General features: G+C 50.2%; 1 protein-coding gene across 1 annotated transcript in view; it reads right to left on the bottom strand.

The window, feature by feature from the left end:
* Positions 1–2,653: 2,653 nt before the first annotated feature.
* FGF18 (fibroblast growth factor 18) overlaps positions 2,654–26,649 on the bottom strand; it is a 68,447-nt gene continuing 44,451 nt past the window's right edge. Inside the window, exons 4-5 of the mRNA XM_032125307.1 lie at positions 19,422–19,528; positions 2,654–3,547 (exon numbers count right to left, since the gene is read on the bottom strand). Of these exons, the coding sequence (XP_031981198.1) occupies positions 3,281–3,547; positions 19,422–19,528 (374 nt within the window). The 3' untranslated portion in view covers positions 2,654–3,280. The remainder of the gene's footprint in view (positions 3,548–19,421; positions 19,529–26,649) is intronic.

A 26,649-nucleotide genomic window follows, 5' to 3' on the forward strand; every position in this document is an offset into this window, starting at 1 on the left:
GACAGCAGGGGAGATTGCCCCACTCAGAAGGTCTCACCAAACAGCTCTGGTTTGTGCAACACGCTCAAGAAACTTCCTTGGACACACCAAGTTTTCCTCTTGGTCTCAGTGGCTGCTGCACCCAACAAAGCCAAGCCTGGTGTTATCCCACGGTGCCTCTCTCCGATCTCAGCTATGGAAACACTGTGACAAGCCCAGCAGTGCTTCTGAGGCAGCGGCTCCAATACGCTTTTATTAAAGCCAGTCAAGCAGAGCACTGGTTAAAGCGTGCCCACCCAGAGCTCCGTACACATGAATGCCATCACTCATGTTTCGTCCCTTGCTCTTGAGGAGAATCCCACAATAGCAATTAAATCCTCATTAACAATCTACAATTATAAAGTAAATCAAATGTAATAGCCTACATGGGAAATCTCAGCTCCTATTCAGGGCGACCGAAGACTTTCTGAAAGGACAAAATGAGGTTAAACACGACAGATGAGTTACTTCTCTGGTCTGGAGGCCAGAGAGGGACCTGTCCAGTGGGACTGTTGACAGCCACCTACAGCCAGCCCGTGGCCTGAGCCCCGAGCACGGCCCAGGGCAGGAGCACCCTGGGCCTGCCCCAAGCACAGGGCTGTCCCTCACTGGGCATGGGATGGATTTCCCCTATTTGTGCTCATTCCTTGAACGTCTCCTACCCAGAGCACCCTTCTGTCCAACGTGAAGGTCCTCTGAAGGGGATCTGGTGTGAATTCTTCTCATCTTTGCCCCTGCTTTTGTTGTTAATAAAGCCTGAAAGCAGATGTTCAAACACAAACGCTTAATGTGCACCATTAGCCAACAAATCCCTCCAGCGTCACCTAATCCAGGTGAGCATCAGATCTCCTCACCACACAGACTTTTCACAGCCTGAGGAACCTGTCCCACTGCTGTCCAGGAAACACTCTTGTAAACCAATGACACGAGGGACAGAGGCCCCAACTATTGCACAGCTCCTCACTCCCATGTGCCAGTCTCCAAACTCAGTGGGCATTGTGGGACAGGCAGCAGATCCTCCCTGGTTGCTCCCAGCCTCAGAGCAGATCCCTTCTGCCCAGACTTCTCCAGCCTTTACTGCTCCCACCCCTTTGAACTTCTCCAATGGGAAACAAGCCCTGTCATTCTAACAGTGAAACCATCAGGGCCGTGGGCCATGGGCCATGGCAATATTTCAAGGAGAAAAAAGGCACCCATAAAATATTTCTCACTCTGGAAATCAACTGGGTGTCTCCTCTTGGAGGTACTAATATAGCAAATCTCCAGCTGCTCCCAGTCCTCCACCCCAGCACTCCTCTGAACTTTCCCCAAATCCTTCCCACATGAATCAATCTGAAGACAAAGCTGGCAAAGCCTTCCAGCCCCCACCAACCAATTCCACCACTGGGTCCTGCTTTTGTGCCTGTCTCCAGGTGCACCAGGAGAGCAGCTCCCAGTAATCCACTGGGACAGGGGCTGTTGAGTGACGTCCTGTGCTTAGCTGGGGGTGAGGCATCACCTGTGCAGCTGCCCAGCTTCTCCTGAAGCAGCATGGAGTGACCCTGCTTAGCACTGCTCATTTTTCTCTAGGCTTGCAAGGTTTGGAGATTGGTTCAGATAAGCATCCTCAAGCTTGCATGCTTATCTGCACCATCTCCCAAACAGCTTTGATCTGCAGGATTTGGCTGCAGCTCTCAAAGTTATCTTGGGAAAGCTTGTTCTGGGGAGAGTCATTCTCCTGATTAACAAGAAAAAGCTTTCTTAATGGCTTTGAGCATTTCCAGCCCTGGTTGTAACCAGGGAGTGCAGCCATGTCTGCACACAGAGAGAAGGAACAGCCAAGTGAGCTTCTTAAAACTCCACTTGGGTTCCGTTGCCATTCCAGCTAAAATGTGAAGTCGGTTATTTCATCTTGCTTCTTTTCCCCACTTTCTGCTTGTGGGGCACTTCACACCTCCCATATCCTGTGCAGAATTCCTGGGAGGAAAGGCAGCTGGACTGACCAGGGAAGCAAGTCACTGGATGGGCTGGGTGAACCATGCAGGAGACGGATTTGTCCGGCTGAGGGCAAATTTAAAAGGCCCAATATTGAATTAAACAGCTGAAAGCAAGAGCCCCTCTAAAGCCTCCAATGAAGGAAACACAAGCCACACATAAGCACGTGTTAATGCAGTCAGATACTCATTTTCCAGTTCACTTTCTGCTTGGCCTCAGCTTTAGGAAATATTCCTCGGACTGAGAAGTATCAAACGTGCTGCTTTTGAAAAACAGCGGTGTGGATTCCCTCACCCTCAGCCCACCATCACCCCACTGGGAATCTTCCTTGTGAGAACAACCAGGGAGGAAGAGGAAGATGGTATTAAGGAATAGGAGGAACTACAGAATCAGCAATGAAGTTTATAGTGGGGAAACTACCCTGAGCATTTCCTGCTGGCCTCGCATAAAGGATAAATATGCATTAAAAAAACACTACTCAGGGAGGGGAAAGAAGTGTGAACAGCAAAAATATGTACAGATGTTTTAAATAATTTTTTTTTAATTGTTGAGGCAGTAATACTTGGTTCATGGAACTGCAATATACAGAGAGGTGAAATAAATAGCTTATATATATATAATATATATAATATAGCTGGTTTTAAAATATTCCCTTATCATTGGTGTACTAGGTCATCTTGTAGTCACTTGAATGTAGTTAGCAGCATTCTCCAGAAGTGAGCAGGATGCAGGATCACGGAGCCGTGACTCCCTATGTCGTCAGGAAGGTTACAGAGGATCGATGCGCCGAGAGCTCCACGGGCCTCACTCCCTGCAGCTCCCACTGCCTGTCCTGGCCGGGGGGCAGCAGGCAATAAATAGATTACTGCAAACCGGCACTTGGCGGGGCAGGGTCTCAGTAACTTTGGGAAAGACCTTTGGTTTTCTTTGGTTTTATTTATTTATTTTTAATAATTCTTTTTTTTTTTTTTTTCCCTCTGGGGATATGCTTGAAAAGTTGTCCTTTCCAAAAAAGCAAAATAAGCACCTGTGTGTCATCAACAACAAGAAGTCAATTTAAATAGAGCAGTTCATTTCATTTTTCAAGTCACAATAAATCCCGAACAGCCTTCCCCAGCATTTGCCACCTAGTCTTTTATTAATTTTTTTTATTTTTATTTTTTTTAAACACAATGTACAAAAATAGAACTTCTTCCTTATTTTTAATGTAAAAATATTCCTCTGGTGCAGTTTTTTTTTTTTTTTTTCTTTTTGTGATTCCTTATTGTGACACTGTTTTTGTCTGGTTTTAGCTGGGGTTGGTGGGTCGTATTCTCTTAGTCCTCTTGGTGACTGTTGTGTACTTGAAAGGTTTCTGTATCTCCATTTGCCCCTTTGGGTATCTCTTCATAAAATGTACATCTTGCTGATTTTCCCGGGTCTTGGGCCCTTTCCGTGGCCTCCCTTTTTTGGTGAATCCAACATACCAGCCTGAATATTTTGCAGACATCAGTGCCGTGTAGTTGTTTTCCAGGACTTTTTCAATGAAGACACACTCCTTACTGGTGCCATCAGGCTGAAAAAGGAAAAAAAAAAAAAAAAAAAAAGAAAAAATAAATTATCCAAATGCAAGCTCAGTGACCAAAACGCAATTTGGCATAAATAAAATCATCACATCTGGACCTCTTTTTTGGTTCAAACATTGTTAATAAGAGCCATAATAAGCATCAGCTGAAATTGAATTTTTTTTTTTTTTAAGCATGAAAGCGTGAGGTCATAATTTCTTTTTTTTAATGCTCTTATCCAAGGGGAGAAAAATTTTTCAAAGACAACAGTTACGTTTATCCAGTCCAGTGCCTTCAACTGCAAGCAAAGCAAGACATACAGCTTTGCTTTTTTCCATTAGGGAAAGAGGATGAATTGAACTTGTGCCAGGGAAACATCATGCTTAGTCAGAAAAAACCCAAACCCAGAATCTCATACGGCCCAAACAACAGCGTTTCCCCTTCCACCCCTCACTGCTGATGTTTTCTGAAACACCTTAGGGGCTTGCACACACAACTACCCAAATCCCACTAAAATCATTACAAGCCTCAGTCTAAGCCTCCACAGCAGTTTGAAAACCCTGCCCCACCTCATCCCAGTGCAGCCCCTGGCAGATGGACCACACGTGGTGCTCCAGGGCAGAGCCAGGGAGGTGCTGGAGCCGCTGAGGTCCCCGGCCCCACTCCGGTCCCGGGGACCCTGGAGGGCCCTGAAGTCAGAGGTTATTTTGGAGAGGTGTTGCACACCCCAGGCTCGGCTCTGACTCCCAACCCTGAGTGACATCAGCAGGGGAACGGGCTGTTCCCACCCCGGAATGGTTCCCAGATGGGATGGCATCCCCCTGGCACCCCGATGCCACTGTGGCTGGGGCAACACGTGGCAGTGAGTTCTCAGCCACCCCAGTGCTGCTGACGGAGAGGGGACGGGCCAGTGCCTGGTTTTACAGCTCTGCTCTCCTGGGGGGGGGGGTTTGTTTGGAAGAGGGTTTAATTTCTGGTGGCACAGGGGGCTTGGCCCTTCCCCTTTGGCAGCCCCTCCATCTCAGACTGAAAGCAGCCACCCAGAGCTCCCGGAGCTGGCTGAGAAAGCCACATCCCTGAAGTATTTTCCTCCTCGCAGAGGGAGCCAGGATTAGCACTGAACTGGAGGTTTCTGACCATGACCATTCACCCCACAGCTGAATGCCCACCTCCCTGGGACTCCTTTCCCCATGGAGCCACTGGCTTAAGATTTTGGCAAACTGGGCTCAGCTCAGCCTGGAGATCAAGGCTACCACACCCAGAACCAGGCTGTGAACACGGCAGAACACGGATCTCTGCATTCAGGACTCTCACACAGCACACACAGCACTGGAGGGAGTGACAGCATCACACAACAGCATCTTCAAGTCCTTCAGCACAGAGGAAATTCTCACCCATAACCTTCTGCCAGAACACCTCTCCTGTAACTGCTGAGTTACTGGTGCTGCACCTAGAACGTCACGTGTCATGTGCACCGGCACTTTGACTTATGCATCAGAAGATATTAAGGAATAGATACAGGATAAGTAGGTGTGAACCATCACACAGGACTTCATTTAGTGCTCAGCAAAGCCAAAGGAGGGATTTCCATAACAGCCCTGTTCAGCTTCCCACTGAAATCAAATGAGTTTTTCAGAACTGCAGGCCTACATATGCTACTATTAAACTCTCCCCTCCTAACCTAAACACTGTCAGACCCTCTCAGTCTTTAGCCACTTCAGCCATCATGTCCCAGGGGAGACAGGAAAGTTGCAGCAGCGTGAGCTGCTCAGCCCCCAGCCCCAGCTCTGCTCAGGGGCTCCTCTGGGCACGACACTGGGGCGAGGAGCCGAGCCCTGCATGGTCCCCATCCCTTCCCCAAGGACAGCCCCTCCAGGGGAGCCACCCCTGGTGCTGCACAACCACTGTGGAGTTTGCTGCAGTTTGTGGGAAGGGCAGGGGACCATGGAACAGGAGGGAGCCCCTCTGGGCTGTGCTGCACAGGCTTCCCTGCACCCCTGAGCCCTGAATACCCACGAGAGGGGAACCATCAGGCACCCAGGTAACCCAGGCTGGAGGCACACGGGCAGCAACAGAGGAAAGCCAGGATGGGCTGTCCAGCACCAGCTCCCAGGACCAGCCATTCCTCCAGGACTTAATGCCTTTGGCAGAGCTTCAGTTCCATCCGTGGGACAGAAGGTGAAGTTTGCCCTAAGTCAGCACTGCACCCTCCTGCCTCGAGGCTTTCGGCACCAGGGAAGGTCTCATTAAGAGGGCAAAGGAAATTCTGGCAACTTTTGCAACAACTCAGCTAATCCAGGACCTGTACAGGGGTCTGCCACAGGACCAGCAGTCTCCATCCTGGATAGGCACAAAGGTCCTCATTTTACCATCCACAACTGGAAGCTCACAAATGCTTTAATGAACAGCAGAACTGGGCAAAGCTCAGTGGTTCCAGTTCCTGGGGGTGTCATTCTCCAAGTCCTGGGTTTGATCAAAGCCACATGAGTGGCAAAGGGGGAAATCAGTCAACACCACAGGGTTCCACCAGATTTCAATGGGAAGCCATAAAACCAGCTCCAGGTTTCTCAGGGCTCAGCCCACTACAAACCCTTCCCCAGTGAGTGGAGAATTTTTAAACAATACCATGGCTGAGATTCAAATCCACCCAAACCCAGGTGCCTGTGAACCGACCGGATCTATACCGCAGGGGGAGCAGGTAATTGGAAGGGTTGTTCCCCCCATGCTCAGGGAAAGGGACTGGATTTGAGCCCTGACCTTGTTGCTAGGAGAATTAAGGCTTTTTCATGCAATTTGGGAGGTTTCCGCTTGTACTGCAATGTCAGTTTTTCACGGAAAATGAAGACTGGAATGAAAAGAAAACATGTGTGTAGGAGGGGGAACTTATTCTATTAATAACAAAAAAGTATTTACTTATACCTTCAAATCTGCCAACAGAGCCTAAGACGGAGACAGGAGGTGGAGGAATAACAAGGTGCAACTTCAGGCCAACCTCAGGGCTAATTTGAAGTAAACAAGGAGCATGAGATAAAATAACTTTGTTCTGGAAGAGGAAGAGCTAAATGGTTTGATAACATGAAATTACAGCAACATTACAAGTACCTAGAGATAAATCAGGATAAGGACCTCACTTCCCCAAGCAGAGCATTCCTGTATGTGCTAAGACACGTCACAGACACACAAATGATTTTCAAATACTGACAAGATCATTTTACAGCTTCCCTTGTAATCCCCAACAGGATAAATCATTCACACAAGTTACCTACACCATGAAGAGCTGTACCCACAGCAATCTATTAGGGGAAAAATCAATTTGTAAGGGTTTTCAATAATTTTTAGCATCAGGTGCCCAACACTTAAAATTTAACCAGCTCCCTATTTAAGCCATAGCAAATCACTCCTTGGGTCTGTCAGCCATCCCCTCTCTCCTCCGAAGAGAGGGGGTGAAAGAGGAAAGGGAGACAGCTTTGGCCAAGCATCACTCCCTGCTCCAGCCACGGGCTCACCCTTCCCCAGGAGCTCGGGGTGCGAACGACCCAGGGCTGCCCCCTCCGTCACCAACGCCAGCCAGGAGCTGCTGCCAAGGCACATTTCATACACAGTGCGCTGGCAGGGGTGCACCCTGCAGAGCACTCACCCGCCAGAACATGGAGCTTTATGTTTTCGACTGATTCTTTACAATGAAGAAGTTCTTGAAAGCCCCAGAGCTGTACAGGGGCTGCCTGGCCCAGGGTGATGGTCTGGCCACACGACAGAGAGGTCCCACACCCAGCCCCACGTCCCTGTCCCCTCCCAGGGCAGGAGCGAGGGCTTCATGTGCTCCATGTGTGTGCTCCTGCCTTTTGCCCTCACCCTCCCACTGGCAGCAGCTCCAGGCATGCTCCCTGCTCAGAGCAGGACGCAGCAGAGGCACACCCCTGCTCCTGCAAAGGCTCTCTGCAAGGCAGCACCTGGGACCAGCCACCACCAAATTGCTGGCGTTGGCCCAGGGGCTGCAGCCTGGCCATGCAACGAGGCCGTGCCACCTTGCAGGTCAGTTCTTTGCAAAGAAATAATTCAGAGCATTTTTTTCTTTAAACAGCCCCCAACAGCTTTGGGAAGATGTGGTATCTGTTAGCCAAATTTCTGATAAATGCCTTATAAGATGCCTGATCTAAATGCCACCCTCCAGGGAAACCTCTGGGGCGTGGCCCTGGCAGAGCGAAGGGAAAGCACAGCCTGAGCAGCACCAAGGGCTGGCTCCAGCAGAGCGGCTCCTGGAACAAGGGCTGGGAGCAGCCCCGGTGGCTGTGGGTCACTGCCCCGTGCCAGGGCAGGGACCTGAGTGGTGCCAGAGTTTTTATAGAGCAGCATCACAGCAGCAGCACCCACCCAAGGCTCACCCTCCAGTAAAGGGTATCCCGAGGGTTTCTGCACCGTGGGCCAGCTCCAGCCCGCCTGTGGCTGAGGGCAGCAGAGCCGAGGGGGCCACGCTGGGCCAGGGGCGCTCCGAGCTCACCAAGGAGCAGCCCCGGATTGTTTGTGCAGAGCATTTGGCGAGGGGCTCTCTAGTCCTAAACGTGAAACGTTGAACTGACACTAAAGCAGAATTAAGTGCCAAAGCATTTGCTGCTTCTACAATTACACTCCGGAGCGCTTTGGTGCTCCTGCTCTCCTTTTTATGACCCAACTTGGTCTTATTGTAGTTTGGCTTTCTCGTTTTAAGTTCTCCAAATGGAAAGGATCAAAGAGCTCTTTGTTGTCGTAGCAGGAGTGCTCCTCGGAGCGAGGCATTCCTGCCACGAACAGCTTGCAGCTCAGGGGGAATTCGCGGCAGCTCTGTGCCACCAGCCCGAGCCAAAGCATCAGCAGGTGCAGCAGCCGCCTCCGCCTTCCCCCAGCAGCCTGCCACGCTGAGCCACCTGAGCAGCTCTTTATGGGAAAGGGAGGCCAGGGCAGGTTTTCTCATTTATGCTTCACAAATCTGGCGCACTGGGCACCGGCAAATCCAAACTTCCCTCGGCTTTTACAGCAACAATGAGCTGGCGCGAGCAGCTCGGGTGACACCGCAGAGCGGGGAGAGAAGCTCCAGGACTGAAAAGTTTCTCTCTTTGCAAAGATCAGGGCACAAATTAACCTGCTGTTAGCTAAGCTTGGGTTAAAACATTTCCCCTCCTCAAGCACTGCTGCAATTAGAAGCTCTCTGGGTGAGCGGCTGGTGATGTGCTGCAAATAACAACAAACCCCAAAGGCCACCAAACACGTCTGCGACAACCCAGGAATGCTGCCTTGGCACAGGGCACGGCAAGCCTCGGCACTGCAAGTGAGAGGGGGGGTGAGTCTCTGTCCAATTATCACCTTTCTGCCAGCTCAGCCTCCAGGCTCTAAGTCAAACTGTGGTGATACCAGCCCTCCGTACCATGCCCCCACCTCCTAAAAAACCTGGAGCAGGGAAAGTTACCACTCAAGCAAAAGGTTTCCAAGAAGGGCACGCACTGAGGCTTTTACAAGGAAAACTGCTGAAAATTGACCTTTTCTGCACCCACCCTTCTCTCCCCCGCCAGACAGAGAGACAGACCGACCGAGGGGGTTCCCAAGCACTGGCACCCCACCATGCTGGATTTCATGCCACCCCCAGGTGTCAGGCACTCCTGCTGAGCTCAGCAATCATTTCAAAGCGCTGCAGAACACTTCCCTCGGACACTGACACTGTTAGGTTCACCCAGTGCATTATACAGAAGAAACCCTGCCCTGTGTTTCCTAAATGTCACAGCAGTGACAGCAGGGAAGGCTTGGGTTTTCAGGAGAAGCAGGGCTCAGCAGTCCCTATGAGCTGCTCCTGAAGCGTGCCCAGCTGAGGGCCAAGGGCTGGTGCCCCCAGCACCACTGATAACCCCTGACAGCCCCAGAGCTGTTCACCCAGCACGTGCCCAGGGACATGTGGCTTTCAGAAAGTTCCTTCTCTGCAGTTTTGCACAAGCTCAGCTCAAAGTCAGAGAGGCAGTGCTCGGAGTCTCCTCCAGACTCGCCCCACACGGCTTGGAAAATCCCAAGTAGAAGGAGGCAATACAGGAGCTGTGTTAATGTCACAGCTTTAGCACTGCCCTCTCTCCCCCTTGACACACACACACACCTTTTAAAGGCAGCTCAGAAAACACGATGAGGAGCTGAGCACAGCCCTGCCAGAGCCCACAGTGCTGGGGTGGGCAGAACCTGCTCACACTAGCCAGCCTGAGTGCTCAGCCAGCCCCGTGCACTTCATGGGCATTATCAGGACAGATCCGTCAGCAGCATCCTGATGCTCAGCATCCTGGATTTATGACAAGGCATCCTGACCACAGAGACACCTCTTGACCCAAATGCACATTCCTGCTCCTAGAGCAGGCTGTAAATCAGGGAAGCTGCATCTATAACTGCCAAGAGTCACTCAGCCCCATGCGCGTTTCCTCCAGCTCTCTGCCCTCTGAACCTGCACAATCCTCCGAGGAAAATACTTAGGAGTCATGATGGGCAGTTCAATAAAAGTGTCTGCCAGCACAGCAGAGAGGTTAATTATGTATACAGGACATCTAAGTGCATTCACGAGGCGGGGAAGTAACACAAAACCACGCGGAGGAGATGCTCCATGGAGGGCACATCTCCATCCAGAGGCCCCATTTAAAGCAGCACTGCCCACACTGCCCCCACACACTGGGAACACCCCATCCCTCCCAAAAACAGGGAAAAAGGGCACGGTCCTGCATGCGTGGGTCAGGACATCCAGGCTTGGCAGAGCCCTGTGCCTGTCTGTGCCAGACACAAGCTGCAGGAACCAAGGAAGGAAGAGAACAGTTTAAAATTTTTCTTTCCTTCTACCTTTCATTCCAAAATTCCACTTTTCTAACTAAGTTCAGTAACCCTCACATTGCCCTGAGAGAGCTTTCTGTCACAGGAGGAACAGGAGGACATGGCTGAAAGGAGTGCCTGTGGGGCTGAACCAGGCAAGGCTGAGGTCACACCAGGACAGGCCTCCTCACCTGCTCCTTCCATCACTGCCACGGCTCCTGCCAACAGTGCAGCAGGGCGGCCACGGCCGGAGCTAGGGCAAACCAGGTTGGCTTCAGCTGGAAAGATGCACATTTGCTTGACAGACATTCCTAACTGCACCTCAGAGAGCTACATGTGCTTACTATTAATGAGGAGAAACATCTACTACTTTTTAAAAGAACTTCATTAAACCAAGAGAAAATTTAGGAAACTTAAGTCAAAACTGCAGGTTCCCTGGAGCAGGAAGCTACTGCTCTTCAGGAGGTCTGAATCCCCAGGCAGGCTTCAGATGTGGTATCTGAGCAGATCTATGGCATCTCCCGTTACCTGCACCCACCAGGTCCAGTTACATGTAAGCTGGGAGGGGCACACATGTTAAGGGACGGGAAGGTGTTTTACCCCTCTGTACAAAGCACAACCTGCTGGTGAGGGGCTCTGCTGGGCTTTGCTGGGAGCTCTTTTCTTGCAGTCATTTCCAGCCTCCACAGGCCAGTCCTGAACTTTCTGTAGAAGCCATCGAAGAGCAGCAGCATATTTCATGTAGGCCTAAATTCAACATATCACTGTAGCAAGGTGGGGGTCGCTCTTCTCCCTGGGAACAAGCAACAGGACAAGAGGACAGAGAACCAGGCTTGGGGAGGTTCAGGATGGACATCAGGAGGAATTTGTTAAACATGGGAATGGACTGCTCAGGGAGGTGGAGTGCCCATCCCTGGAGGTGTCCAAGGCTGCAGGTGGCACTGAGTGCTCTGAGCTGGGGACAAGGTGGGCATCGGGCACAGCTTGGACTTGATGGGCTGAGAGGGCTTTTCCAGCCCCAGGGATCCTGGGACACAGAGAGTTGTGCCACTAGAGGAAATTTTTTCTTTAAAAATTGTTTAAAACATCAGGTGTAGATGATAAGTGGAGCAGGATAACGGGACTAGAGTAGTTGCTGACCTCATAGCAAGTCCTGGGTCGGTCCCAGGTTTATTCACACTAAACAAACATGCACACTGGCATTGTAAGATATCATCTCAAACAAATGCAATCTCATCCAGCCAACATTCCAGTATCAACACCACATTCCCTGGGGCAAGCTGAAATGGGGGGAATTTAGAACCAAGAAAGGTCATTGCTTGTATGCAGGATGGCATTAGTTCTCTTCATGTCAAGTTCTATTACTGAGAAGAGAGAAATGCATCATCAAATCAAGTGCCATCCATAAAAAATGATCATCCAGATTTGTTCCAGCCTGTGAGTGACCACCTTCCTGTGAGTGACCACCTATGCAGCAAATGCAAGACTTGAGACTTGTCCTCCCTCGGGAAAACTTCTTGTCTTCGGATATCCAAAAGACAATGTAAGAGAATCTCAAGAACAAAAATGTATTTAAGCAAGATCTACTTTTCCTTGACCTTAAAAATAGTTCTGCCATATCAAATAGACTCTATTTTGCTACTGTTGGAGCACAGGTTTTATTCTCCACTGCAAAAATAGCCTCTTTTTTCTCACCTCCTATCCAAAACCAAACTGCAAGCCAAGGAGAAACAGTCCTTGAAGAGAAGGAGTCTCCTGAACGTGATCTCAGCTGCATCCGTTTGAGAGAGGCAGGGCTGCACTGCTTTGTTCCCTCTGGCAGTTAAATACTTCAGTGTATTTGCTAAGGAATGCTTAGCAGAAACATCACCCTCATCTTAGAGATGCTCAAGACCAGCAACAAATTGTACTTAGGAGATGAGATGCTCTGAGGAGGGCAATTAAATCCAGCTTGATAACTGTCAGCACCAGATGCATTCAGCAGCACACCCTCTCCACCCAGACAAGGTGAGGCATGACCAGGGCTCAGGGATCCCCATCACTAATTTTAATTAACATTAAACCTTAGGGAACTGAAATATTCCAACAGGATACACAGCTGCAGCCACCACGAAACACAGAGGACAGGATGCCAGCAGCTTTATGGTGACGCTTCCTGAACACAGCAAGGATTAAATTAAACTATCACACAGCTTTCAAGAAGATGGTCTTCTTCCCTGGAAGGGGATAGACGGCTTCCAGCCACGGGATAAGGAAAAGATTCAGAGGTCTAGCTCACAAGCTTGGTCTGCAAGTGAACCTTGACTGTGCAAAGCTCAGTTTGAGAGAGAACTGGGGCTTCCTAGGAATATCCAAAGGAAACATGACATTTCCTAAAGAGGAATCACAATAAATCTGTAAACGTGTTACACAGCTCTCTGGTGACCAGACACAATGCTCACATCCCCAGCAGAGCAACTGAGAGTCCTTATCATAAAAATAATATAATGAAGATTTTTTTTTTCTTTTTTTTTAATAAAAAGACACTTTGCTTTATTTCAGAGCTAACACTTGAAGAATTATGGCTGTGCTGAGAAACTTAAGTTAACTGGAGGTGTTCACATATGGCTAAAAGGTGACTTTCCTATCTTTTGGTGCCCAAAACTGCCCCAGCACTGGAGGTGAGGCTGCCCCAGCCCAGAGCAGAGCGGGACAATCCCTCCCTGGCCCAGCCTGATGTCCCCAGGACAGGGATGTCCCTCCTGGCTCCAGGGCACTGCTGACTCACATCCAACTGGCCATGGACCAGCACCCCCAGGGTCCCTTCTTGCAGCTCCTCTCCAGCTTCTCAGCAATGTCTGGGGTCTGAGAATGGAGGAGGGTGGTTTAGCTTCCACTCCCACTTTTAATTTCATGAGAATCTCAGCTTCTAAATTTTCAGAACAATAATTCAAATTTTTTTCCACAGGTTGCAGGAAAAAAGTCTGATCAGGTGAATGCAGAAGATTCTGATGGCCCAACCAAAATAAAAGTGGTTTTGTCATCTCATTGATTTTAAGACCTCTGCAGTCCTGCAGGCCCTGATTCCAGATCTTTGGACACTTGAGACCAGTTCTGGATCAGGTCTCCCTGCCCAAAGTATGGCAGGGTCCAAGGTTGCTTGGCTTCAGGGTCCACTGCATGTGTTTATTTAGATGACTTAAACTAAAACAGACTCACAGGAGAGCAAAGACCCAGACCACAGTTCAAAACAAGATCTGAGCGAGATCCAGCAAGAGCCATGTCAAGTTTTGCTTTCACATGAGATGCCAAGTCGGAATGGTTTACGGCTGAACATGTCACAGAGAGATCCACGACGCGCGTGCTATTGAACCCGACACCCCGCCAATCCTGCTCACGTTTATGTTGCAAATTCACCATTCAGCCCCAGAAATTGTTAGGTTTTACAAGCCCCTTTCAAGCAACGCGAATAGTATGCAACTCCTGGAAAAATTCTGGATAAGCATCAAACCCTGTGAAACTGAGAGTCCTGCCCCGAATCCAAGATGCAGTAAGGTGTGTTTTTAAATACACAGGCTGAGGAGGGCAAACACCTCATCTACTGCATCAGTTCCAAACTGCACACCCCGGGTGCCCCTGCCCTCCCCACACACCTCTGGCACCTTGCAGCACCCCTGGCTCCCAGCATGGCCCTGGCACAGGCGGACAACAGGGACACTGGCACCCAAACGCCATCGGGACTGGGGCATGCAAAGGGCACCAGGCTCGGGGCTCACCCTGAGTGTCCTTGTCTCAGCCCCCAGCCCCGCAGTGATGAACTGGTTCTCCACCAGCAGCGTTTCAAAGACAGCTTTTCAAGAAAGCTTCGCCTCCCTCTCAACCAAAGCCAGCTGATGAAAGTCTGCTCCAGGTGCAGCAAAAAGGCTTTGGAGAATCCCCTGGTGTCTCCTTGCCCCTCAAAGGGTGGCTCCCACTGAAGCCCCCAGCTCCTGTGACACAACAGCTCCTTCTCCCGTGGGGCCAGAGGAGTTACAGAGGCCAAGAGCACATTTACAGGCCACACTGGGTACCTTCAGTCTTTGATGCTGTCAGAGTTCTTTAGCCAACTTTCCTGACTAAACACACATATGCTTCAAGAAAACCCCTATTTTAAAGCTGTAATGTAAACAACCCCGAATTATTACTATCCCCTAAAGGCTACTGCTGGCAGGCATCAGTGATAAAGCTCTGCCAGAGCAGTCTGGCATCTAGCAACAATTTGTTTGTTGTCCTGCAAAAATACAGAGAGCCTTGCCATATGGTATTAGCAACTTTCTGGTAACATTAAGAAATATATTGGCTTGGAAAGCAGTTATCACACCAGAAAAAATGCTGTGTCTGAGAGGCAGGTCTCTGCTGTCAGTGGCACCAGCACAGTGGTGCTGGTCAGGGCTGGGGAAAGGCCCTGGTGGCCAGCACAGCCCTGCCACCTCCTGCCCCCTGCCCCCAGGGCATGCCCCTGGCACGGCCATGCTTTGCACAGCTTTTTTCAGGAGCTGGACTGTGCTCGGGCACCAAAGCCCAGCACTGCTCGTTGGGAGTGCTGGGAGGGCTCCAGTGCTGCAGACATGGTGCCAAGGGACACGTCCCCAGGAGGCACCTAAATTTTCTGTCACCAGTCTGGAGCTCTGCCTCAGCCACCCAGCTGCCCACAGCTCCCTACCCTTCACCAGACGGCTTTTCCCCACTGCTCACATTCAGCTCAGAGAATGGAGGAATAAAATCCAACTCATTAAAACACTTTTACAAAAATAATGCTCCTATACTGCAATGATTTTGAGGGTGTGTGGACACCAGATCACTGAGGATCTTTGAAAGAAGGTGGGAGGGTGAAATACCCTCCCCATGGACACTTGCTGCAGCCTGAGCACTGACCAGACTGCCTCATCCCACGGGTGGATGTCAGGGAACCAGAGGGAATTCCCTGCAGACACTGCCAGGGGCCAGGAGCTGCTCTGCCCTGCTCCCCATGCAGCCACCACCAACCCCGGCCGTGCCCAAGGGAGGGGCAGGCTCTGGCCATGGTGTGAAGGTTCAGGCGTCACAGAGAGCCCCGACTGCAAACGCTCTCCTGCCAGAGGACGGGACAGGCAGGGGAAGGCAATCTCTGCAGCCTCCTGCAGTTCTAGAGAGCCTGGATGTGCTGTAAGGACAGGCTCAGCAAGAGCAGCTGGAGCCAAGCTCAGCCAAGAGCCACCTGCTCAGCCCAGGCTGCCATTCCTCACTCTGGGAGACTTCAAAGACTTTGCCAGCCTTCAGCAAACACGAGATCTCCACTTCACTGATGGCCTTATCTCAATGCACGAGATAAGAGAAGCTGAGGCAGAGAGAAGAACCACAGAAGGACTCCGCAGGAGAACCAGTTAGACACTCAAGAGCTCCTCCAAAGAGACCATCAGCTCCTCTTTGCCCCTAGCACTGAATTACTGCCAGTATTCAGAGTTCCTGTGTTCTAGATGACTTTGTGCCTTGTCACAAGTGGACAAGTCACATCGTGCCTCTCCTTGGAAGAAGAACTGCACCTTTGAGAGTGCTCCCCCCGCCGTGTTTGTAAGAGCCTGAGATAAATAAATAGGATTCGTAATTTTTTTAAAAAGACAAAAAAGTTTCTCAGAAAAGCAGCTGGCATTCTTGTTCTGAATTTTCATATTTTAATCTCTCTCCCTGTAGTCTGATTCCACCATAAAGGCTGGAGAATAGGGGTCTCTAGGAAGAACTTATTGCAGCCTTTCAGTACTTAAAAGAGGTTAAAGAAAGACGGGGACAAAGCTTATAGCAGGACGTGTTGCAATAGGACAAGGAGTAATGGCTTTAACCAAAAGTAGGCAAATTTATACCAGATATAAGAAAGAAATTCTTTACTTTGAGGGCACTGGCACAGGGTGCCCAGAGAAGCTGTGGCTGCCCATGGATTCCTGCAAGATTCCAAGGCCAGGCTGGACAGGGCTTGGAGCAGCCTGGGATGGTGGAAGGTGTCCCTGCCCATGGCAGGGGTGGAACGAGATGACCTTTAAGATCCCTCCCAACCCAAACCATTCTTTATTTTATAATAAAGTTCAGTGGTCCATAGAAAACTTCAGGAAGACTGGAAAAGTCAGGACCTACAATTTTTATGTAGCAGCAAAAACGCATAGGCAAAGAAACATATGGGCAGAAGTAAAAAGAGATAAAATCATATATTTCTTGGGCATTCTTCAACACAACACCAAGAATCCACAAAAAACCACACTCCAGTCTGTTTTCCCCGGGTGCTGCTCATCTTTAACAGAGAGCCAGACAGAGAAGTCACTGCTGTACCACACCTCCCCCGTCTCCAGTTTTCCAAAGCATCACACAGAGTTCCAGGGACCCCAGCAGCTGCTGTTACATAGAGCCAGGAGCCAGCCCAAAACAGCTCCAAGCCCTTTGGTCACTGCTGGCTGTGAACACACACACACACAACGCCTGAGAGAGGCAAAACCCCCGAGGTCTGGGGCTCCTAAGCAGGTTCCATCAGATGGTTCTGCTGGGAAACTCTGGTGGGGGTGCAATTACCAGAAATAAATATAAACACACAAAGGCTGCTCTTCTTACCCCCAGGGGGTTAATCTGCTTCCCTGCAACACAACCAGCTCCAAGGTGGGGAAAAGTCCATCTCTGGAGCTCTTGTGTTCATCACCAGTTCTGGCTGAGAACAACAACAACAACCTGCTCCTGACCGTGGTACTCTCTGTAGGCGATTATGGGACACAAAAGGGACTAAACTCAAAGCAGGTTTTCAGCTGGGGGGGATCCAAAATTGCTGAGTGAGGAGGAGAACAAAGCCAGATGGCATGTGCTGGTCTTGTTGGGGATTATGCAGTGTCAGGCAATGGGAAGCGAGCAGGGAAAAAGGCCCAGGTTGGTCCCATGGCTCCTCTCCTGCCAAACGAACATAGCAGGACAACCGTGGAACAATCACTTCGTGGGCTTCATTCCCCTCCACCCCCAGACTGAACTTAAATATTTGTATAAGCCCAGGCATAACTTTTATCTCACGTTTTCCTTGGGGCTTACTAGCTGTTTAGAGCATTCAGGCTAAAAAGCATTCCCTCAAACTCTTGCCACAAAGAGAGCTGAAGCTATGACACTAATTAAAACCACACTCCTTGGTATCAAGAAGACATGCTATTGTTTTCTTTTTTTGCTCATGAGAAGCTGTTAATATGGGCAACACGTCTGGAACATTTGCCTTCCCGATGCCGCGTTCCCTCCGGCCCAGGTCAGCTGCTCCAGGAACTTGTCACAGGCTGGGGTGGGAAGGCAGCAGTACTTACAGGAATAGGCTTATTTATTCTTTGTAACAAAGCATTTGCCAACTCAACACTATGAAAAGCACATCGGGGGAAAAAGAAAAGGTTCACACTGCCTGAAAGGTGACAGGCTAAAGAACTGCCCTGCCACAGTGCCCAGTGGGCCAAATCAAGGGATGAGCCTTAATTACATACAAACATACTGCATGTTTGGAAAAACAGGTGCTGACTTTGCCAGGATGGTCCTGGACGCTCAGTGCCAAACAGGACAGGCTGTGGGCTGCCCTGTGCCGCTGCTGACCCGCCTGGGGCAAGGTCTGCTGAAGAAAAGGTAAGGTTTTCTGCTCATTTTACCCCATCTGAGTGTTTCTAAGGTCTCCATGACTGGTATCAGCACCTCATAAACATTAACAAAATTATCCTTGTAGCATTTCAGGGGAAAATGTTATGATCACATTTAAAGGATGGAAAATTAAGGCACAAAGAAATCAAAGGCAGGTTTGTGTCCAGTGCAACCTTCAAAAGCATCCAACATGATCTAAATCCAGTTAAGACAATTAATGTCCCTGTCCAAGACCAAACAGTGGGGTCTCATGCAGGGTGGTGGCACCAGTGCAGGAAGCAGAGAGAATTGGCTGCTTTGCTGCAGCCCTCCCGGAGCACTGATTTCCATTTCTCCCTGATTTTAAGCAGTGCCCTGGATGCCTCCTGCCTTGACAGGCAGCTGCAAAGCAGGTCAGGCACGGGGCCCTGGCTGGCAGCAAACAACTTGGGCTTAGCCTCCACAGAGCATCTGCTGCCCAAGGAAACACAAGTGGGAGGCGGGAGGGATCCTCCAGGGAAGGCAGTGTCCCACAGGTGTCACTCCTGGGACCACAACAGTAAATAATTTTTCACCACAGCCATTTGGTTTCTGGTTTCTGTTTGGGAGCATGGCTTTCAATGCCTTGACTCAAAACAAAACTCAGCTTCCCTTTTTTACAGCCACAAAGATGCTAGATTTGAATTCCTGGTGGTGCAAAGTGAGGTTTGAAGGTTGGAATATTTTATTTGACATTTGTTTTTTGGTGGCACTTCAGCTTTGCACAAGCCTCTGCCTGGTTGGCAAGCCCACAGCCATGCCAATACAGAAGGACTGTGTGAATTACAAAAACAAGTCAATTCACAAAAAATACTACTTCAGCACAGAAGTTAAGCTGGAGGAGTGAACACTCTGTAATTTGTTACATGCTTCCATTGGGGGGGCATCCACAGTAAAACACTCCTGCAGCGCTGGGAACGGGAGGCCCAGCCCCAGCAGGATGTTCGGATTCCAGCCCTGGCTGTGCCACACCATTCCCCGGCTCCTGGCTGCGAGGAAGGAGCCTTCTCTGCCCAGCACGAACCACCAGCACAGAGCTCTGCCTGCCCTTCTATTCTGAATTTCTCCAAAAGGAATTTTGGGGGAAATCCATATTTGAATGTCCCCCCAAAGAGAGATCGGGTGAGGAAGGTGTTGTGGAGGTGGCACTGGGATGCTGAGGTGACATCTCACGTGAAGCACGACCCCGTCCATACCTGCAGCACCACTGCAGAGCCCCTGAGGCTGCAGGGCTCGTTTTACACCTGGGGAGGCTCGGGAGAACGCTCAGGAGAGCACCTGGGAGAGCGAGAGCTGCCCTGCAAACCCCACATGCCCCGTCCTGCTTCTCATTTGAGGCTGACAGGCGGAGCTCGAACACATCATTACAGCCGCGAGGAGGCTGCTAAAGGTAACACTCAGGTTACAAATGAATTAATAGGAAACACTTACCTTCCCCACTAGCTTGCCTTTCCTGTTCATGCAAAGGTAGAAATCGGTCTCCTTCCCTTTGATCCGGACTTGGCTGCCAAAAGTGTCTGTTTCCACTAGAAGCTGGGCTTGGAAAGGAAGAAGAAAAGAAAGCATTTACCAACATGGTCCCATGAGGTCCCAGGGTGCAGAGCTCCCCAGGGCTCTGTCCCACTGCCCGGCTGACCCACAGCACGCCAGGGTGCTCTGCACGGGGACAGCCCCGGGGACACGCAGCGGCCGTGCTCACGGCCTGGTGCGGCACAGGGCTGACCCTCTCCTCTCGCTGCCACACACAGACTCTGGGTTTAGAGCTGGTTTAGCACAGAATGACCCACACACGTGTGTGGGCTCCATCTGTCCATACCAACCCCATCACCTCATCAGCAACATCAGCCCAGTGCTAACAGAACCAGAGAACTGCTTATGTTGGAGAAACCTCCAAGATCATCAGGTCCAACCACTCCCCCAGCACTGTCGTGGCCACCACCACACCCTGTCCCCAAGTGACACATCTACATGGCTTTTAAACCTCCAGGGATGGTGATGCCACCACTGCCCTGGGCAGCCTGTTCCAATGACAGTGCTCTTCTTTGTGCTGCAGGAGGGTTCCTGGAGGGTGAGAACATGGACTTTATTCTCATGAAGATGAAAGATTAGCATGACGAGAAGGGAAATCCTTTCCTCAGAGCCAGCAGCCCTCAAACACTGCACAGAAGTGATTCAGCTGCACACTCCAGTGCAAAACATCACAGTGATCTCCTGAAGGTCCAGCATCTAGCAGGGAGAAATTTGGCACTGCTTGTTCTATCTGAGGCACACCCACCCTGCAGATATCCTCCATGCCTGGCTGTGCTTCCAGGAGGTCACAAACTGCTTTCTGGCAGTCCAGCTCTCCTGCTCTAGCCGGGACAAATGTGGCCAATCTCAGTGTCTTGCTGGTTCCTGATGCCAGAGCTGGTTTGCAGCATCACCAGGAGCTAGGGTAGAGGACAGATTTCTGCTGCATCTCCATGAACGCCCTGCTCTGACACAGCTGTACCTGCAGAAGGGGCCAGACTGCACTCAGATGAGCAGCATGCCATCATCATCGTCTCAAAAACCCAGACAGACCCAAATTCAGCCTTTTATTCCATCTCTAATCTAAACAGAAATTCCAGTCATGCTCAAGATTCGGATTCCAGGAATTTCCCTGGAGAGGCAGAATCAGGCAGACTGGACATTTTGGTTCAGATCCATCTCCGACATGGAGGGGGAGAGAGGAGACATGGTTGAAACACAATGCAAGAATGTGTGAGTGTCAGCAAGTGCAGCTCCACGCTCCTGCTCTGGAAATACTCACGCCTGTAAGTCCTGAGCCTCGCCGTAGAAATGCAGCTTTTGCCAAACTCTGCAGAATGTTTGATCTGTGCTGCAAAAAGTCACATTCTTTTTGGCATTCATATTTCAAACTTTAAAGCCCTCTAAGAGCAAATATGTTCATTGTAAGGATTTACCATGGGGATAGAAATAGGAGTTTGTTTCATTTAAACACATTAATATTTTTCCCACTTGTAAAGTCAGCTTTTGGCTTCTGCAGCAGTGCAAATATCACAAACCTTTAACTCACAAGGGCCCTAAACAGTTTTCCCCTCGCAGCTCAGTCACATCTGTAAGTTCAGGGGTTTCCAGTTACTAGCTGCTTACATTTATTTAGATATATTTGTTAAACCTGCTATCACAGGGGATATTTAAATTATAACTTCTTTCTGACAGCAAGTGGGATAATGTCTGTATTACAGCAGAGTATTACTTGCAATCATGCACAGATATGGATATTTATGGAAGTTTTTCAGAAACACATCATGGTTTTGGCTATCTGTGATGGGGAGCAGCCTGCAAGCAACAGCTGGGTGCTGCCCACTCTGTCCCCTCACCTGCCAAGGCAGTATCAAACCTGTGACCACTCTGTGAGGAAGGGCCACGAGCCAGAAATAACCTGTCAGAGTAAGGACATCAAGGTGAGCCAGCCAGGAGGGGATGATGGCACAGGGCCAGGGGCAGCTCCTCAAGGGCAGGCTGACAGCATGGTTGGAACTCAGTGAGTGCCCACTGCTCCAGGAAGCTCAGGGAGGCTGCTCAGGTGCAATGCAGCACTAACAGGCAAGGGAACAGCAAAGGTGGGACTCTCTGCCTTTAAAGGGGTGACTTTGGAAGGGCTTCTCCTCACATGAGCAGAGGATGGAGGTCAGCCTCAGAGAGGGAGACCAGCAGCCAGCACAGGAGTGAAGGTCATGGGGCCAGCAAAGCCTGGTCCAGGAGCATGGCCAACAGCCAGAGCACCACGGATCTGCAGTGGCCAAACCACCCAGGCACGAGAGCTGGTGCAGGGCCACCCAGCACAGGGTCAGGTGAGGGCTCCATACAGGCAAGGACAGGACAGCACAGCTCCCTCTGAGCTGCAAGCCATTCCCTGTCCACTGCAGCTGAGAGTAAAAAGCTGCTGAGAGCAACTCTGAGCACCAGACACAGGCTCTGGCCAGCCAGAGTAGGAGCTAGCACCGACCAAACCCTCCAGCACGAGAGCCGTGAGCTGTGGTCCCGCTGCACAGCCGGCAGCTTACACCCCTCTGATGCAGGTCCCCGCTGCAGCCCCTGCTCAGATGGACAAACACAGGGCACACTGGCTCGTGTTCCCCACCCCCTTGCTCTGCAGCCAGTATGAGTAATATCCAAGCTGATTTTAATTTGAAAAATATCACCTTAAAAAGATGCCGGTTCCCTGCTGTGAAAATTAAAACCATCTGGATGGAGTGATTTCAAATAATTAATCTAGGACTCCTTTGGCACCGCTACTAATTAAAATATGATACCTTCCTCCCCCTTTTAAAATAAAAAATTTAAATAAAGTTTAAAGATCTAATAAAATAATGTCATAATTTAGAACTAAATGGAAGTCACCTTTCCTGCGGGCTGCAAAGGTTACGGCAGCGCTGAGATCCCTCCCAGGCGAGTGCCACGGCACAGCCCGAGCAGCAGAGGATAAGCAGGCAGCCAGTGAGACCTTCATGCTCGTGAACACAGCAGCCTCCATCCCAGAGCCCTGAGGGACAGCCCAAAACCCCCAGGGAGCAGCCTGCACCCAGTGCTGAGGAGTGGGAGCACGAGGAAGGTGGTTCAGCAGAGGGTGTCTGATCCCTGCTGTGACCTGAGCTGCCCTGGGACAGGCCAAGGCCTCACAGAGGTTCCCATCTCCAGAAAATCTGAGTCTTAAGGCAGTGGAAACATCTTCTTATTTCTAGAGATCCCTGACCCCCTTTTCTGCAAGAGAGATCAGTGTGGCTTTAGGGTGGGTTATCACCCGGCTGGCTTCCAGTCTGCAGCACCCCTGACAGCTGAGGCTTCTTTGTGCAACAGGCATCTCCCTAAATTCTCTCAGGAGCAGGAACAGGCACCTGAAACAACACATCTAAAATTATCTGGGATGAATCCCAGCCCTGAAGGTTGCAACAAGAGTTCCTGGGGGGCGGGGGCTGACCCAGCACAAGGGGCTGATCGTGTCTCTCACCCCACTCACACACAGCAGGAGAAAAGCTCAGCCACCACCACCACGTTTTACATTAATTCAAACTGGACTTGGAATGTGTCCTGTCCTGAGATAATTATGCCATGGCACGATGGAAATGCCAGGGAAAATTCAAGAGAATGTCCAGGAGAACTCAGGTAAGAGGAGCCACCGTGCCAGAGCAGCATCCCCACAGCGCTGTGCTGCTCAGCACACCTGACCTCCAGCTCCATCTGTCCCTGCATACACCACACAGAGATTACAATCTTTATTTTCAAAGGCCCTGTACTCCAATCTTCAGATCAGGTGTTATTGTTTAAATACTTTGACAGCTAGATATTCTGATATATTTTCCAGGGGAATAAAAAAAAGAGTGAAAGAGAAAAGATGTCTTTAGAGGGTGAGATCTCCTGCTACATGTTTTGCCTTATTGGCCCATTTAACCTAAACCTTCCTGAAAACTCCCACTGGAAGAGACTGGAATTCCTCACAAGTCTAGGTGAAAAGGATTACATATATATATGTTGAAAAGCTATCTACCAGCTAAGAAAACATGAAGTCAGGGAGATATGTGAAGGTGGCAGAAAATATGCCAAACTATCTTTCAGATATTTCCTGGGAGTGGAAGGACAGGAGCCAGAACAGCACAGGGAAAGAGAGGAGAGAGAGGGCACCCGAGAGGTGTAAGGTTTACAAGTACCCATCACAAAACCCTCAGTTCCAGATAAAGAAAGAAATAAAGGGGAAAACACAAGAAGGGTGCAGGATACTTCAAGTCTTGCCACTGGTTTGGGTTTTTTTGCAGGTGAAACACCTGCAAAAGGAGCCACAGGGAGAAGGAACACAGCTGCTTACACTGTCCACAGGCACCTTGCAGCTGGCCAGCTACATCAGATTTCCTGGGGAAGAGGATCTCAGAGGGGAACAAGATTTTGTTGCTTTTGTTGCTCTTCATTTTCTGAAACAGTCAGGGAAACCATTCTCAGGCTTGAAACCATTTCCAGTGAGTGAAGAGGATGCACTGACACATGAGCTGGGAGCCCAGCACCTGGGACAGAGAGCAGCTCTCCCAGTTTGTTACCCAGGTGCTGTGAACCAGGACATTCCCATCGTTCACAGGGCATGTATCACATCTGATGGGAGAGTAAAATCCACTCTCTGCTGAGACTGAATCCTCTCCTGAGACTCCCAGCACAGGCGACAGTGCTTGGAATAGCTGAGACCTGTTCAAACACTGCCTACCCCTACCCAAACCACGTGAATCCCTTCCATGACCATAACATAGGAGAGAATGACCCCGTCTCCGCAGTCATGATGTAATGATGAGGGAATAACACCAAAATTAGGTAAAGTCTGGAGGGTCTAATGAAGCCTGCAGGCTGTGATGGAATCTAGGCTGCATCCCTAAGTTTTGTCTGCACACTTGCATAGTCCTGCAAACTGTGTGGAATTTAATAGTTACAATCCACAGAACCCAACTCCCTTCTCAAATATTCAGGTGCAAATTAGGAGCAACCACTGCAATCAGCGCGGCTGGTGCTCGGGAGGGCAGAGCGCTGACCCACATACCACTGCACTGAGCTCATCCTGTCTGTCCTAAGCACCGCATATGCATGTCAGATCATTGAAAGGGATATTCGTGGGGTAGGAGCAGGTCCAAGGCCCAGGCTCCAGATATTCTCTGTCTCAAGCCACCGCTTTGCACGAGCCAGGGAAGTGCTCGGTGTCAGCGCAGGGGCTGCCCAGGGAGCAGCTCCCAGTGCTGACCCAGGTGTTTATAGGTGCTGTTACTCTAAATGAGGGTTTCTTTAAACGCTGTACCTTTCACTCGGCCAGCACCCTAACTGTTGCACCTGGGGACAAAGGCTTTTTGGGGTGTGTAAGCCCCTCAGAGCATCAGCACACACAGCGAGTGCCAAGACGCCGGGCACGTTTTCCTGCCCCATCACGGGGTGGGAAGGGAGGCAGGACCGAGGGCTCTGCGTGAACAAAGGACAGGCTGCAGACACAACCTGCCACCCGCAGAACAGCCTCGGTAGCTCTCAGGAACCAGACAGGTTAAATATTTGCATGGGAGACATCAGAAGAAAATCTATAACGCAGCAAAGACCTCAAAGGCACTTACACTACAGCAACCTGATCCTGTAAATACTTCCACACAAAGGACTTCACACACATCGGAAGTCCCTCGAGTGCTGATAAAGACCCCTGCACGGCTCCAGGGTCCCGCCTCCGCCGGCAGGGTGGGAGCACAGCCTCGGACACGGCTGTGGCGGGACAGCTGCCCCACGAGGGTCCGTGCGATGGGCAAAGGAGAGGATCCCAGCACAGAGCCCACGTTCCCCTTCTGGCAGCCCTCCCTCGGGGTTCCACCTCTGCAGTAGCCGATAGCAGCTTCAGGCTCCGGGCGATGCTTTCGGGCGCTCCCACTCACAAACCAGCGCCTCACACCAGGGAGGCTCCTGTCCCACTGCCAGCGCACTGAGCTGTCCCTTGGCACTCCCTGGGCTTGTCTACAGCACACAGGGCCAAGACATGCAGAAATCTCCGTGTTGGTGCCAAGCACACCAGCCTGAGTGCCCAGCCCAGGCCAGCTGTGCAGGCAGGACACGCTGTGCTGCAGTTAACCCCACAGGGTGCACAGCCCGGCATGGTCAGGTCATTAAGTATCACTCTCAGATTATTTAATATCAGTCTCCACTATTTAAATTCGCTCTCCACTATTTAAGCTTGACCCCATTCATAGAAACATGCAATCACAGAATGGTTGGGTTGGAAGGGATTTTCAAGCTCAGTCAGTCTCAACCCCCCGGGCAGGGACACCTTCCACTAGACCAGGTTGCTCTAAGCCCTGTCCCACCTGGCCTGGACCATCACAGACCTCTGTAGGAATGCCCACCCAAAAAGTTTCCCTACCAGTTCAGCAGTGGTAACAAAACCCGCCCAGGGGATGACGCTGAGCTGCTGGTGTTCCCCAGGCACCTCAGGGACCATCTCGGGCAGATTCTTCCTCCCCACCCTGTAGAGATGTGCTGTTTATGCCAGAATGGCACTATCAAGGTAAAAGGGAGGCTCTAAAACACACAAGTCCTCTTCCCCAAACTCCCTATAGGAGCCCAGGCTCCTATAGGATGACAAAGCTTCCAAACATAGTCCCTACAACCTCACTCTATTCACCACATCTTGGGAGAAGCTTAAATGAAAATGTGCTAATTTGAGGTCTTTTATTAGCCCACGCATATGAAAATTGTTTGACAGTTGAGCAGATGTAAGACCAGAATCAGATCAGAATAAATACCAAGGTAGGTCTAAGATATTTTTGTCCAACTTAAATAAAACTTTAGTAAATCCCTGAATCTGTAATTCTGTGAAAAACAAGACAAACACACACACACACACACACACACACATAAAAGCCCCCATCTGAGCTATAAGCACCATATTACCGGCCCAAGCCTGCACTACCCAGAGGTTGGTCATCCCTTAGCCATGTGAAAAACGAATGTAAAATACTGTCATTCTAACATGAGGCTATTTGCACTCTTGTGTACATCTAGGAAAACAGGATTAAGCAGTGGGAAATCAGACTTGACCTCTTGCAGATCTTTTATACATAATTCACCATGAGAGACACTAAAAACATTTTGGCAGTTGCTTCGATGATGG

The sequence above is a fragment of the Corvus moneduloides genome, chromosome 15, assembly GCF_009650955.1.
Source record: "Corvus moneduloides isolate bCorMon1 chromosome 15, bCorMon1.pri, whole genome shotgun sequence".
Classification (NCBI taxonomy): Eukaryota; Metazoa; Chordata; class Aves; order Passeriformes; family Corvidae; genus Corvus; species Corvus moneduloides.